The 14238-nt window shown below is 40.5% G+C and overlaps 3 protein-coding genes across 7 annotated transcripts in view; 1 reads left to right on the forward strand and 2 right to left on the reverse strand.

Annotated features, from left to right (window-relative positions):
* Positions 1-2545, forward strand: part of LOC145445985 (melatonin receptor type 1B-like) — a 29632-nt gene extending 27087 nt beyond the window's left edge. For all 4 annotated transcript variants that reach the window (XM_080324166.1, XM_080324165.1, XM_080324167.1 and 1 more), the window contains one exon: positions 941-2545. In XM_080324166.1, coding sequence (XP_080180292.1) covers positions 941-1462 — 522 coding nt within the window. In that variant the 3' untranslated portion in view covers positions 1463-2545. The remainder of the gene's footprint in view (positions 1-940) is intronic.
* Positions 2546-3401: 856 nt separating this feature from the next.
* LOC145446006 (glutathione S-transferase omega-1-like) lies at positions 3402-7259 on the reverse strand. Of its 2 annotated transcripts, none has more exons than XM_080324192.1 (5): positions 6823-7259; positions 5676-5781; positions 5101-5329; positions 4863-5031; positions 3402-4069 (listed from the first exon to the last, which is right to left on the reverse strand). In XM_080324192.1, the coding sequence occupies exons 1-5, from the start codon at positions 6848-6850 to the stop codon at positions 3999-4001; spliced, it is 603 nt and encodes a 200-aa protein (XP_080180318.1). In that variant the 5' UTR covers positions 6851-7259; the 3' UTR covers positions 3402-3998. The 2 variants fall into 2 exon arrangements, with proteins under 2 accessions (XP_080180318.1, XP_080180317.1); XM_080324191.1 differs by having other exon boundaries at positions 3689-4073; positions 6823-7245.
* A 1630-nt stretch (positions 7260-8889) lies between these two features.
* Positions 8890-12574, reverse strand: LOC145446008 (glutathione S-transferase omega-1-like). Its single transcript, XM_080324193.1, has 5 exons — positions 12382-12574; positions 11952-12057; positions 11338-11566; positions 11099-11267; positions 8890-9296 (listed from the first exon to the last, which is right to left on the reverse strand). The coding sequence occupies exons 1-5, from the start codon at positions 12407-12409 to the stop codon at positions 9121-9123; spliced, it is 708 nt and encodes a 235-aa protein (XP_080180319.1). The 5' UTR covers positions 12410-12574; the 3' UTR covers positions 8890-9120.
* Between the last annotated feature and the right edge of the window lie 1664 nt (positions 12575-14238).

Below are 14238 nucleotides of genomic sequence, written 5' to 3' on the forward strand. Positions count from 1 at the left end.
GTGCTGTAATAGCGCAGATCGCCACAATGCTGTCTGGCGAAACGAGAGAGTAGCTCAAGAGAAAAAGAGCCAGACAGCATTGTTCAGCATTGTTGCGTCCCAATGCCAATCTCCGTAACAATGAAAAATTCGAGGCTGATTGTGGGAGTTCCGGGGCCACGAGCTGAATAAAATTTATATTTTCGTAATCAGTGCAGAGTCAGCTTTCGATTGATACCTGTTTTACCAAATTTAATGCTCGGCAAGCCGATCAAAAAGGACCGCCAAATTGCCTGTAGCCAAATGGAAATTGTGACGTGATATAATTTCACTGAGGCGTGAGATTTGCCTATGTCGACACCATATAGGACACTATGCTTACACTGTTAAGGCTGGACTCGTATCGGATCAGGATTCGTACTTTTCGAATACAGCTGAATTATCAAAGAGGAGTGTGCATGATTTAGCCATAAGCGGGGTGATATTGGCATTTTTTGGTCGGAGCCGGATTCATACTATTTCTGATACGCCGGAGCAGGATTCCATTTTCAATGGACAGGATGGGAGTCGGTCTAGGGAATTTGTCGATCCACCCCGCATTATAATAGTTTGGTATTATTTCGACTATTACTATTTCTTTACACTTTGTGATTTCACAGATATTTCTTTTCAACCAACCTGCGTATAGCTTTGCACTACATGTTTCGTATGCTTCGATAAGAATGTCACAGTTGAAAATATTTTTGAAATCGAAACCATAATTTTAGTTGGCAAAATTACCCGTAGTGCCAAGGAGCGTCTAATTCCAGTACTCGATAATATCTACTGTTAGTACTCGAATGCTCGAATCATTGTGTCCGCCAAGCCCTTCTCGTGAGCCAGTCGAATGCATGTATTGTATACGGACAACCAGCCACGTTCTCAATTAGCACGCTCACAATTCGATCGTTCTCTCGTTCAGATTCAGCCGGGAGGCGACGCCAGCTCCGACGAGGACGAATTCAGGCAAGCCCACCAAAGCCGCTACGCCCGCCGCTCCCAATCCGAAATGTCGCCAATCGGACGAAGCCAAAACGTAAACCGCAACAACCTCAACGGAACAGGCGAACTCGTACTAGACGTGAAAGGCATCACGCAGTTGCGACGCTCTTGGATGCCGGACAAAGCGGTCTATACTTCAAAACAAAACACTCCTGTCAACGGAACGCCTGACTCAACGCCGCGAAGACAGTTGGCGGTGGCGACTGTGTCGCGAAGGGACGGTGAGTTATCTCCGACTAAAATCCCGCTGATAATCATGTCGAATGGAGGCGAACAGCGTGAAAAAGAAGTGTGTGGCGAGTTGGATAATATGGAGATACCGGCTTATGACGTCACAGCACGCGATAGAATTTCAGACGACGACGCTGAGCAATCTGAGCGTGTGTCTGAGGGCGAGGTGGATGATAGCTACTCCGATGACAGCGATTGTACGGAGCGGTAGCCTACAGGGATATCATTCCTATGGAGCGCGGGCTCAAACACAGGTTCCGAAAAGAGACATCTCCTGGTCCGCGGTATATGCCGTCCGGTCGGTGTCTGTGAATTCAGAAATGTTCTGAGGTGGTCATAGTATTGTCAGCGTTTATACTACCAAGTAGAACTAGAAACAAAGTAAATTTCCTCTCAATTACGAATAGAAATTACGGACCAATGACACTACAAACAGGTGCAACATTCGAAAACATATAGTTGCCGCGTTACGGAGGCTGCATATCCCACAACTACTGACTACCATACAAACTGTACTGTAGTAGGCTATACTGGTGGACGCACTCTAAAACACAACCAGTCATTGCTTGTAATTAAGTCAAAGTATAAGTAGTGATTCCAAGTAAGTAAAGAGTAAGTATGCTAGGGCCTAGTTTTGCCTATAACACTGAGTACAGTGAAAGTAGTATAAAACACAATCTTGAGTAAGTATAGGCAAAACCTTTACTTGAGTACTCGCAAAAAGTGGTAGTACTTCGTTACTGACCACCTCTGTCTCAGCCCGTTCGAAATTTCCTTTACCCCAGCGTGCCGCAGATTGACTTCACTCGGATAACAAGGGTACTCGCCACGAGAATCTTAGACATGCAATAACGGGTTTTGTATCTAAAGACCGACGGCACCTTCCTATGCACTTCAATACAAATTAAATTTATCGAAGGATCATCGGTCCATAGCGCACGCGAGTTGTGTGCTTTTGAGTGTTAAACTGTTGATATTTGTCAGACGTACTGAAATTAACCGCAACATATAATGCTAGAATGCTTGTGTACTTCTATCGAGCACTGTGAGATCTTTATCGCCATTTGCAGCTTGTCCTACGAGAGACCTCAACAGCACTCAGCGTTCTGCATATATTTTCAATTCAATTATTCCGTCTATTCGCTGCGAGTATGTATCCAACTGATATAGATATTTTGATGAATAGTAATAAAGCGTGTCCATCTTCATTTCGATTGTGACGCGTACAGCTGCATTAGTTTTGGTTTCGATTTTGTTGTGTGCGAAAATAAATCTGATTGTGTATTTCTACTGATTGCGATATTGTCACCAAATTGATGTTCTGTTGATAGCAAGCCAGACTCCTTGCTGCATAACAAATGCAGAGCGTACAGGCCGTACACTCCTCGACATGGAACAGTCAGCGATACATTAGCACTTTCTGTGGTTGGGAGAAAATCAAAGTTCACGTGTGATTTCATTATTAGCATCTGTGGGTATACAAACGGATAATAGGGGGTTCAAATCTGGTTTAACTTCGTGGTGTTTGGTATCAATTTTGCGACCTCAGTTTCGACTTTCGCTCATCAGGTCACCATGGTACAGGTACATATATACGTGGCAATCCGGATCGTAACATTGTAACGTAGTGAGCACCAGCAAATTCAGCATTTATCTCATAAGGATAGGAAGTTTTGAAGTAGGTCCATTATATTTTCACGAATAGACAGCGGTCGTGTTTGCAGATTGCGAAGAGAATAGCTAGGCATGAAAAATATTCTATGTATATTTACCCTGCAAACGATATTTCATCGTGTGCGTTCCGATGATACGATGGAGTTGACTTCAAATGGGTGGAACAATATCTTCTCGTATATGATATTTTATATACGTGGCAATCCGGATCGTAACATTGTAACGTAGTGAGCACCAGCAAATTCAGCATTTATCTCATAAGGATAGGAAGTTTTGAAGTAGGTCCATTATATTTTCACGAATAGACAGCGGTCGTGTTTGCAGATTGCGAAGAGAATAGCTAGGCATGAAAAATATTCTATGTATATTTACCCTGCAAACGATATTTCATCGTGTGCGTTCCGATGATACGATGGAGTTGACTTCAAATGGGTGGAACAATATCTTCTCGTATATGATATTTTCAATGTCTACACTTCACGATTGAAAATTTATTAGCGCTGAAGAAACGAACAAATATAAACCTATTGACACCTATTATTACCGCATACTTGCCCTATCCTATCTATACTATAACAGGCGTAGTAGACTACGTCATTCTGCAACCATTAAACATTTTGGCCAACGACATCAGTGTCTTCTTGAGCCATGTCCCACGTCCCTGAGCAAAAACGCCTAAAGTAGAGCAGTCGCTCGTGACTTGCAAAAAAGCGTTTAGCTGGGGCATACTTTCGACCATTTTGTAACAATTTATTATTCCCTATAAAGTACTCAAAGCAGCGCAATTTTATTGCGATCCCAAGTACACACTTAAAAAGTGCAATTATGCTGCGAATTACAATGACAGCAAAGGTAAGAAATCTGTACGGAGATTCAGCTTAAGATCAACAATCGACAGGGTTCCGGGATATATCTGCCTGCATATAGGCTTGATAATTCACAAGCGTCTAATTTTTCAAGTTCACTCTAGCTTTACTCCAGGTCGTACACATATTTCCCAGTGCGGTATCCCTCACAGAATTTCTTCAACACATCGGGCGACGTGTGACATGCCTTTACAGTCTCGTCTTTTTTCATGTCTTCAATCCATCTCGCAAGATTCGGTAACTTTCCAGTCGGCAGCACGTCATCAATCTCGCTGTCGCTTCCTACAATCGAATGAATATTAGCACATGCAGCCCATTGCACTCCGCAGTCATCACGTAAAAACGCGTACGATGACCACCTGACAATACGCGCGTACTTTGAATATACAGGCGTTCATAGTCAATGGTGCTACTCGAGCGTATATAGAATTAGCAGTAATGTTGAAAATAGCCATTGAAATAGAAGTAGAAAGGAATTCCGCGATATGTCATTCTACTTCATGGTTCGAAAAATACTCGAAGTAATTTTGAAATCAGAAAGAGGCGAAGCGTCGTAGGCTTCTATATGAGTCAATTGTTGGTGTCAACTTTCGAATCAACAAGACACATCTTCGCGAGACCGCGACTTACACGGAAAGACTGATGACTCCGCAATTCGGTGAAAGAGAATAACTATGTTCTTTTTGAGAACATAAGATACATAAAAGTTAGTTGTTATCTACACACGCCGTGATATTATGACATATTGCGTAGCGGCTAGGATTTGCACCATTATACTTACGGTTTTTGTACGTGTCGCTGTGTATGGCCACCTATCTCTATCACAGAAAAGCTATTACTCCCTACTTCTGCTAATATCTATATATCTGAGAGCCGCACTGATGAGTTTGGATACGTCGGTACAAATGAGAATTTGTTGAACTATTTAATTAGGATATCTCAACCAAAGTTTTCAATGCTAAATTGAATAAAATAGGACAAAAAATAGACTACCTGCATATACAATAACATATTGTTACATAATATTACAATGCAAGAGAGCATTTCGTAAAGTATTCATTGAATACCAACCAATCATTCGCATCCATGGCCATAACATATAGTCCGCGAATGTTGGTTTGTCTCCACCGGCGAAATACTTCTGCGCACACAGTTCTTTATCCAGTTCGCCCACGTGTTTGAAAAAGCCTTCTTCCCAGTTCTCCTTGCGTCCAATGCGCTGATACACTGTAGTGATAGCCTGTAAAGTAATATTTGTGAAAATAATTGATCAATTAATGATATTAGCAGTGAGCGAATTATTCCTAACCTTTCCGAATTTGTCGCTTATTAGCATGTTCGTTCTTCCTTTCTCGTAAGGATCTGCAGAAAGTGTTCTTTCTCCGTCCTTGGAGTAGACTTCATCGATGTACTCACTGACCACAAGTGATCCGCCCAGTAATTTATCATCATGTTCCATCACGGGCACAGTCCCAATCGGGTACTTGTCGAGAAACCATTGCGGCTTGTTTCGGAGGTTTATATTGATCACTTCATGGCTGAAATATTGAAGAAATGCCGTTCATTCGCATATAGGTGCTGCTAAAAGTCTCGGCTAAAAAGTACAAGACTATTTCTATTAGTTAGCTGGCAGTATTTTGGAGCGATATTTGGTGATGTCAGTCCCACGGTTATTTTGCATCATGTTGGGGCTATAGGCCTATTCACGTAATTAGCTAGCTACTAATTGTTTCTGGCAGTATGGCTTCGCTAAAGCCTCGAGACTGTGAATCACTAGAGGACATCCCACTTCGAGCGAATCAAAACTATAAGACTTTCAAGCACAAATATTCCGCTACTGTCCTATCGAGGTACAGCAGCGAAAACGCAAGCCTGCCAACTTACTCGACGCCTTTCTTTGCCAACATGAGCCGAGCTCGCATTGCATACGGACAGTACTGCATGCTGTACAGCCTCAGCTTCCCCGGAGTCTTCGCGGGAAAAGGATCCTCTGAAATTTGCAACCAGTGAATTAATGAACGTGGGTTTCGTACAGGTATCACGCGTATAATCAAATATGATATCTAGGGTTGCATTTAAAACAAAAATCAATTTAAAACAAAAATGTTTAAAACAAGGCCCTAATTTAAAACATGTTTTTTATTTTTATTTTATTTTATCAAGCCATGACGTCACGAATATTTTATTGTGACGTCATAGTGGATTGACATTGGCAATTGAAAATATAGGGTGAATATAGCTCCTTTGATGAAATATCTACGTACTATAGTTGTTGAACCGACTATTCCGAGGGTCCTAACTATATCGTATACGCCGCCTATATCGGGTGGTAATCGTCCGTAGGCTCATACAACATGTTTTTTGAAAAGTATTACACAATTATGGCATATTTATAGAACTTGAAAAAACGCGATTTTTTTTTTTTGAAAAAAAAGGCCTTTGTTTAAAACACTGTTTAAAACATGTTTTGGACAAAGTGTTTAAACAACCATTTGTTTTAAATGCACCCTAATGATATCCCTCCAATTTACGACACCATCGGGTTTGGAGTGGCGAGATAGCGTATGTGGTATAATCCACAGCTACAACACCAATGGATTGTTGGTTCGAGTCCGACCGAGTTCGACTCCAGAATTCCTACCTAAGTGTAGGAGGTTTCTCTAGGCTCCTCCTCGCCTCACGCGGTGTCTTATAAAAAGCCTAGAAGTGTGCCGTGCTGCAAGTCGGCAGCTACGGAATAAGAATAAAGAAAATAGGCCTGGTGTAACTGACCATGACTATAGTAGTCGAAAAACATCATGAATACCACAAACAAACAAACAAACAAACAAGCAAACAAACAAACAAACATCAGGTTTGGAAAGATTCGCCTCTCAGCAGACTTGTACAACATGTCTGTCTTGCTTGCCGATTACGTTTGGCATTGAGATTAGGGTAGGTTGGAAGAAGGAGGAATGGAACTATTTCCATTAATGTTATTAACAATAATGTAATAGTTGACACTATAGCGTCCAGGCAAAACTATACTCACCACTCGTCATGTGTCTTGGTGGTGCCATCACAGATATATGATTCCGGATTATGGATTATATAATAAATTCTGCGTGGCAAGAGTCGAGATATAGGTAGAGTCGAACGATCGCAAAATTTCAACATTCGCATTTCTTGGCATACATCTGGATATAGGTATAACTTGTACAAAACATACTATATTTTCGCGTGCGCAATATCACATAATCCTGACAATTCAATTAATTAGCTTACAAAGGTAATGATCATAATGATAAGGAGGCCTATATAATCCCACACAATTTCAACGGTGTTATGATGAAGCGTGCAGTCTGAATACCAGACCTAAATGGAATAACATACTGATTTCGTGTATGTTCAGATTGTTCACGCTATAGGATATACTAATTTAATAATAGAGATATTTATATATAAATTACTGCTAGCGCAACGTCGTATATCCTCGCTGTCTACCCAATACATTAGACACAGTAAAACACAATGTTTTATATAACCGGAACGACGAATAAATTCTGCTTAGTCATCATGACGATAGATTGCCGTTGTTTGCTAGCGTTTTCTAAGAGCATGACTTGACTGAAAATGTTTGTAGATCGTTAGTGACTTATATACGTTCTTACTGATTGTTATGTACCATTGACATCAGACGTCGTAGATTGATACTCTCATCTACAAGTAGAAGTAAATGTGGGTATAACACAATGAGTTTTGTATCGCAAGACCAACGACTCCCTCCTATGCATTTCAATATGCATTAGAATTCTCGAAGGAACATCGGTCTATAAGTGCACGCGAGTTGTGTGCTTTCGAGTGGTGATATTTGCTTAAAGTACTGAGATTATCCGGATATATATTCAATTCAATGATTCCGTTTATTCGGTGTGAGTATGTATTCAACTGATATAGATATTTTGAGGATCATGTAAAGTGTTCATTTTTATTTCGATTGTGACGCGTGCTGTTTCAAATGTTTCATGCTTTACATTTTGTTATTTGCGAAAGGAATCTGAGTGTTTTACGACTGATTGCGATATTCTCACCAAATTGATGGTTCTACTGATGTAAGATAGACTTCTTTGCTGTACAAAACATGCAGAGAGCGCAGTTTTCGAAATGGAATGATCAGCGGGCCAGCGGCACATTAACAGTTTCGGCGGCTGGAAAAACCAAGACTCACAACTCACAAGGATTTCCTTCTTGACATTTGCAGCTACATGCTATCTTAATTGAAAAATGGGGTGTTTGGTATCGATATTATATACTTAATGGGGGGGCGGTGACTTTTTTAAAAATCAAAATTGCTTTTTTCAAGTTGTATTATACCATAGTTGTGTAAATACTTTCCAAAAAACATGTTGTATCAGCCTACGGACGATTACCACCCGATATTGCCGAGGTATACGATATGCGATGGCGGGAGCGCTCGAAGTACAGTCGGCTCAACAGTTCATTGATGATGACCGCCGACCGTAAAAATGCTGCATGACGATGTAGTCCTGGTTAAAGATATTTTTGGTCCGTATATGGCAGTGGTTTGAGGCGTATTTAGTCAAAGGAACAATATGTACCATATATTTTCAATTGTTAAGTTCAATGTACCATGACGACACAATTGAATATTCGTGACGTCATGGCTTTGAGAAACAAAAAAAAACATGTTTTAAGCAATGGCCTTGTTTCAAACACGTCTGTTTTAAATAGATTTTTGTTTTAAATGCAACCCTACTTGTAAGCATCTGATTTAAAAAAGACCTACCATGACTCATCCAAGCTTTTTTACAATAGTGCCAGCAAAAGCAATCACTGACGATCGAGTACACTTTCTGTAGTTTTGTGGTAAGTCTATCTTAAATGCCCAAGGAGGCAATGATTGTGTTGTTGATTACAAGAGTCTGAGAGTATCTTCAACTGCTGAGTACAGTAGTTCATGCTACAACCAATAAACGATATGGCCGGCAACAGTGTCTTCTTGCTTTGGCCATGTCGAACACCTCCCAGCGAAAAATGCATATAGGCTACCACAGCCAGTCGTAAAACGCATTCTCGTAACACAGCCACAAGCAACAAGTGTTTTCCATCATTTTTGTTAAATAAATTGAATGGCATACACATTTAACGATGCTAAAAGCTACGTAATTTTTGGGAAGTACAACAATGCTGTGGATTACAGCAACGTTAAACAGCTCCGAAGTAGCCTAAGCCTACAGCTTGAGATCTGGAACAGATGAGCTTTCTGGATATATGTGAATGTATGTTTGATATAATTCACACATCACATATACTTTTGAAAGTTCAAGTTTTACTCCAGGTCGTGTACAAATTTTCCAGTGTGGTATCCCTGACAGAATTTCTTCAACACATCGGGCGACGTTTGGCATGCTTTTACAGTCTCGTCTTTCTTCATATCTTCAATCCATCTCTCAAGATTCGGTAACTTTCCACTCGGAAGCACATCATCAATCGCGCAGGCTGGTCCTGAAATCGAATGAATATTCTTGTCAGAGATGCCACTCCTGGGTTTTTCCACCCAGATCTGGGTTTTTCGAGCATCACCTGGGTTTCTGGGTTTTTGTGCTTGAAATCTGGTTTTTTTTCAACATCATGTTTGTCAGGTCAATTTTACGGCCCAAAATTGATTATTAGATTAGTAAGATCTTATAATGTCGACGGATTCCACTGTGATTGAAACGACAGAGTCTAAAGAGACCCGTTTACCAATAAAATGAGAGGTCTTGGGCTTGATGCGATAGAGCTTCATTATGATTACTGAAAATAGGTCGCAGCAAGTCATGTTCACAGGGCAACTCTGGAGCAGTTGTTTGACAGTTCAAAAAGATTTAGGACTTTAATGCCAGCGCTGCAACAAATTCGTTGTGTGTCAGTAAATAGCATGTAACTGCTGTAAAGAATGCAATTAATGCACGTGAAAAGACCAAATGTTTATCTAACTAATTTACCATGTTGACATCAGAGTATATTCACTTTGAACAGGGACACTCAAAGAGAGACAGTTTGGGCACCCTGGCAAGTTATTCAGAGGGAGAGGGGTTTGTTAAATTCAAATGTAGGCCTATTCTTAATTTCATGATTTGGCAGTTTCTTTTTCGACTAAACATCCCAGATAAAAGTGTTTGTTCCAGGTTTAATGAGTCGGAAGCTATTTTCAATCTATCTGGTCAGGGCGCAGTCACTGGAACTACCCTAAAATCATCCTCACGATAGATTGGGATTAGGATTGTTACTAACATTACGAATATATAATACACTACGTATTGACCCCCCCCATACCGAATGCTTGGTAGCAATGTGTCGAGAGGAAAACATCATATTTCGATGGATTTGCTCATTTAACTGAGCAACATGTATAGTATATGAACCGTTGGGATTTCAATATCAAGGGCTAGAACTTCTTCTATGTCCGTATACCTGCCATTGATGACTGTCAATCACTGTTTTACAGCTTTTTAATAGAAATTTGAGTGAAATATAGGATCTGGGTTTTTCTGGGTTTTTTTAACGTCCAAATCTGGGTTTTTCCAAAATATCTCAGTGGCATCTCTGATTCTTGTACAACATGCATGCGGCTTCGCACTTTTATATGTAGCCTATAGCACTTCACGACCATTGTATGACACACTCGCGTCATTACTCAATCCCCATCTGAACGTCAGTGTATCTTGAAGCTATACTCGCGTAGAATTAGGAATCATGTAGCAAAATTGCTACGGAATTAAGAAGGGGATTCCATGAAGTGTCTTTCTACTCCACGCAGAAGTGGAAAATGAAAAATGTAACATGGGCGAGACCGCCAATGACGAATGCCATTGCAAATCGGTATACCGATTTTATGTATCCTATATAATTTCACAAGTTCCTTTTGAGACCAAGATACAAAGTTTAGTTTTTTACTACAAACGTCATTATATTATGATAGTATACGTAGTGGTTAGTATTTGCACCATTATGCATACGGTTTTTGATACGTCTCAGTGTATGTCTAATTGTCTATCTACCATACTCCAGGTATTACTCGCTACTTCTGTTTATATCTGCATCGATATATGGCTCATCCATAAGTCGTTAAAAATGAGCAAAATTGAAGTGGGAATTTGTTGAGCTATGTAATGGGTACATTTAAAGCTCAACTCAACCAAACTTTTCAATGCTCAATATGAGAAATGGGGGATTACATATGCCTGCACCACAACAACTTGATGCCTAACATTGAAATATCAGAGAGTAATTTTGAAAAGAAGACTTATTTATTGAACACTCACCGATCAGTCGCATCCACGGCCATATCATATAGTCCGCGTATGTTGGTTTGTCTCCCCCAGCGAAATACTTCTTCGCACTCAACTCCTTATCCAGTTCACCGACATATTTGAAAAAGTCTTCTTCCCAATTCTCCTTGTGTCCAAGTCGCTTATACACTGATATAATGGCCTATCGATGGTATAATATGAAATAGTAAGTACCGGTAGACATATATTATAGTCGAGGGCAAATTATTCACCTTTCCAAATTTGTCACTTATTAGCATGTTTGTTGTCCCTTTCTCGTAAGGGTCGACTGAAAGTGTTCTTTCTCCATCCTTGGAGTAGACTTCATCGATGTATTCGGCGATCACCAGTGATCCGCCGAGCAATTTATCATCATGTTCTATCACGGGCACAGTCGCGACCGGATACTTTTCGATAAACCATTGCGGCTTGTTTCGAAGATTTATGTTGATTACTTCATGGCTGAAATATTGAAGAAACGTAGTTTATTGACGTTGGTGTCAGTTTACAGAATCAATCATTATGCAGCAATATGTATCGGCTAAAAAGTACACGACCATTCATATTGATTATTGGATATTGGAATCTTGGAGCGGAACTTGGCGATGCAAGTCCCAAGGTCAATCAGTCATGTTAACCATCACCATATTTATGCTACATTTACGTAGGCTACTACTGATTTCCAGCAGTATGGTACCGTTAAAGCCTCGTCGATAAACTGTAGGATATGCACTTCGACAGCATTAAAACTAAGACCTTCATCAGCCGCAAAAAGTTTGCTACAGTGCTTTTGAGGTGAAGCAGCGAAAAAGTTGGCCTGCCTGAAGTATATTCTCACCCAACTTACTCGACGCCTTTCTTTGCCAACATGAGGCGAGCTCTCATTGCATACGGACAGTACTGCATGCTGTACAGCCTCAGCTTCCCCGGAGTTTTCGCGGGAAAATGATCCTCTGAAATTTGCAATCAGCCCGTTATTGAACCTTCGTAAAGGCAAAACGCACGTAATTATATATAATATACATTCTCCTTACAATACCGGTTAGGAATGATTCTACTCTCACCAAACTGATACATCATACCTACCTGTCGTGCTTGCCGATAACGTTTGGCACTGACACTGAGATTGGTCTAGGTCTAGATTGGTAAAAGGTGAGATGAAAATATTTCCGTCTACTTTATTACCAACATATTATTAATCCAATGCAGAGATATATATTCCTGATCAAATGTCATGGTTAATGCGATAGCATCCAGGTAGAAAGTGATGTACTCACCACTCGTCATGTGTCTAGGTGGTGCCATCGCCGATGTGTGATTACAGATTGTGGATTATAAATAATAAATTCTGCATGACAATAGTCAAGATATAGGTAGACTCGAACGAACGCACAATTTCAACATTCCCATTTCTCGGCATAGATAATGATATATACATATCTTGTACGTACACAACACTATATTCTAACGTTCACAATAGCGCATAATTCGGACAATACAATCATTGGCGTACAAACGTAATGATCATGAAGGCCCATTAATCTCGTACAATTTGAATGATGTGTATGCGCAGTGCATGTGTAGCGTGAATGTCAGAACTAAATAGAATAATGATTTCGTAGGTCCGCGCTATACGTTACACAAATTTATAGAGATATTAATATATTAATTATTGCTATTGCAACATCGCGTACCCTCGCTATCTCTCAAATCCGTAAGACACCAATAACTACACAAAAAAGCGTTCTATATAACCGGAACGACGCGTAAATTCTGCCTATGTTGTCATTGTTTGCGAGCGTTTTCTAGGACCGTGACTTGACTGAAAATGTTTGCAGATCATTATTGACTTATTTCCGTTCTCACTGCGTTGTTATACCATAGTGTCCTATATGGTGTCGACTCAAGCAAATTGCACGGTTCAATGAAATTGTATCACGTCACAGTTTCCATTTGGCTACAGGCAATTTGACAGTGATTTTTGACCGGCTTGCCGAGCATTAAATTTGATGAATCGGGTATCAATCGAAAGCTGACGCTGTACTGCTTGCGAAAATATAAATTTTATTTCACTCATGGCCCTGGAACCCCCACAATCAGCCCCGAATTATTCATTGTCGAGTAGATTGGCAGTGTGACGCAACAATGCTGTCTGGCGAAACGAGAGACTAGCTCAAGAGCAAGGATGCGGCCGAGCGGCGAGAGTGGGATCAGCTGACGTCGCGGCAATAGCAATGTTGCAACCGCGCCAGAGAAACGCTGCGCTGTAGATACTTTTTCTATGCGCTTCGGTACAAGCGAGCACACAACAGCCTTTCCTTGACTTGTAAGGGTAGAACTGGGTCCACAGAATGCATTAGGGCCCTACCAATTTTCGCGCAATATCCTTCAGCTGATAGAGATATGTAGGCTACGTCTAAGTAGTCTACATTGGATATGTCAGATTATTATGATATCGATTGCCTTAGCCCGCTTGTTGCGTAGGGCTCCAGAGACACGTCGCGCTGTTGATGGCGGGTGTCGATACTTTCTATAGTCGCTTTTATGGTTAGTGTGAGCAAGGAGCATTGAGCATGAGCATACATTACAAGCTTTTATTTGGTCCGTATGGGTAGGACTTGGTCCGCAAATGCGGCAGGTAAAATGTTGATTGTTGAATAAAGTTTAACAGCAGGAGTGTCGAATTAAACTGGTATCGCTGTCCGGATTCAATCCGTTACTAGAAAGCTTGCGGGCCATACCTGCCAATTGATTCCAAAATGTTACCACCAAATTCATACCTTTGTTTTTCACTGGAATATATCTGATATCGCTATAAACGTTGACGTTTGAATTTGGTTTAGCATTTTTCAATCACCAAACAGTTTTTTTGAATGCCGGGGACCTTTTTCGTCAAAAGTAATACAGTGGTGTCACAGATATTTGAATTATATTCATTCTGTAGCCTGTATTTATATTCCTAATGTAACTTACGTAAAACGGATTTGCATTATTTTTTCGCATCTGTGAATAACTGAATGTCCATTGTCCATTCGGCCCAACAGAGTTTGCACTTTTTCGCCTTCTCGGAATTTGGTGTCAAGGTCACCGACGTGGTGCTCATGGGGACTAGAGTGAAAACTCAACACTGTAGT

The sequence above is a fragment of the Botryllus schlosseri genome, chromosome 9 (assembly GCF_051294905.1).
Source record: "Botryllus schlosseri isolate E-star chromosome 9, Bs_hap1, whole genome shotgun sequence".
Taxonomy (NCBI): Eukaryota; Metazoa; Chordata; class Ascidiacea; order Stolidobranchia; family Styelidae; genus Botryllus; species Botryllus schlosseri.

Excerpts from the sequence above, each read along its gene's own strand:
- LOC145446006 (XM_080324191.1), bottom strand. The coding sequence starts at position 6,850 with ATGGCACCACCAAGACACATGACGAGTG. Across the intron at positions 5,782-6,822 it reads ACCAAGACACATGACGAGTG|AGGATCCTTTTCCCGCGAAG; the intron begins GTGAGTATAGTT and ends TGCAAATTTCAG. Across the intron at positions 4,074-4,862 it reads GCCATGGATGCGAATGATTG|GAAGCGACAGCGAGATTGAT; the intron begins GTTGGTATTCAA and ends ATTCGATTGTAG.
- LOC145446008 (XM_080324193.1), bottom strand. The coding sequence starts at position 12,409 with ATGGCACCACCTAGACACATGACGAGTG. Across the intron at positions 12,058-12,381 it reads ACCTAGACACATGACGAGTG|AGGATCATTTTCCCGCGAAA; the intron begins GTGAGTACATCA and ends TGCAAATTTCAG. Across the intron at positions 11,268-11,337 it reads TAAGTGACAAATTTGGAAAG|GCCATTATATCAGTGTATAA; the intron begins GTGAATAATTTG and ends TACCATCGATAG.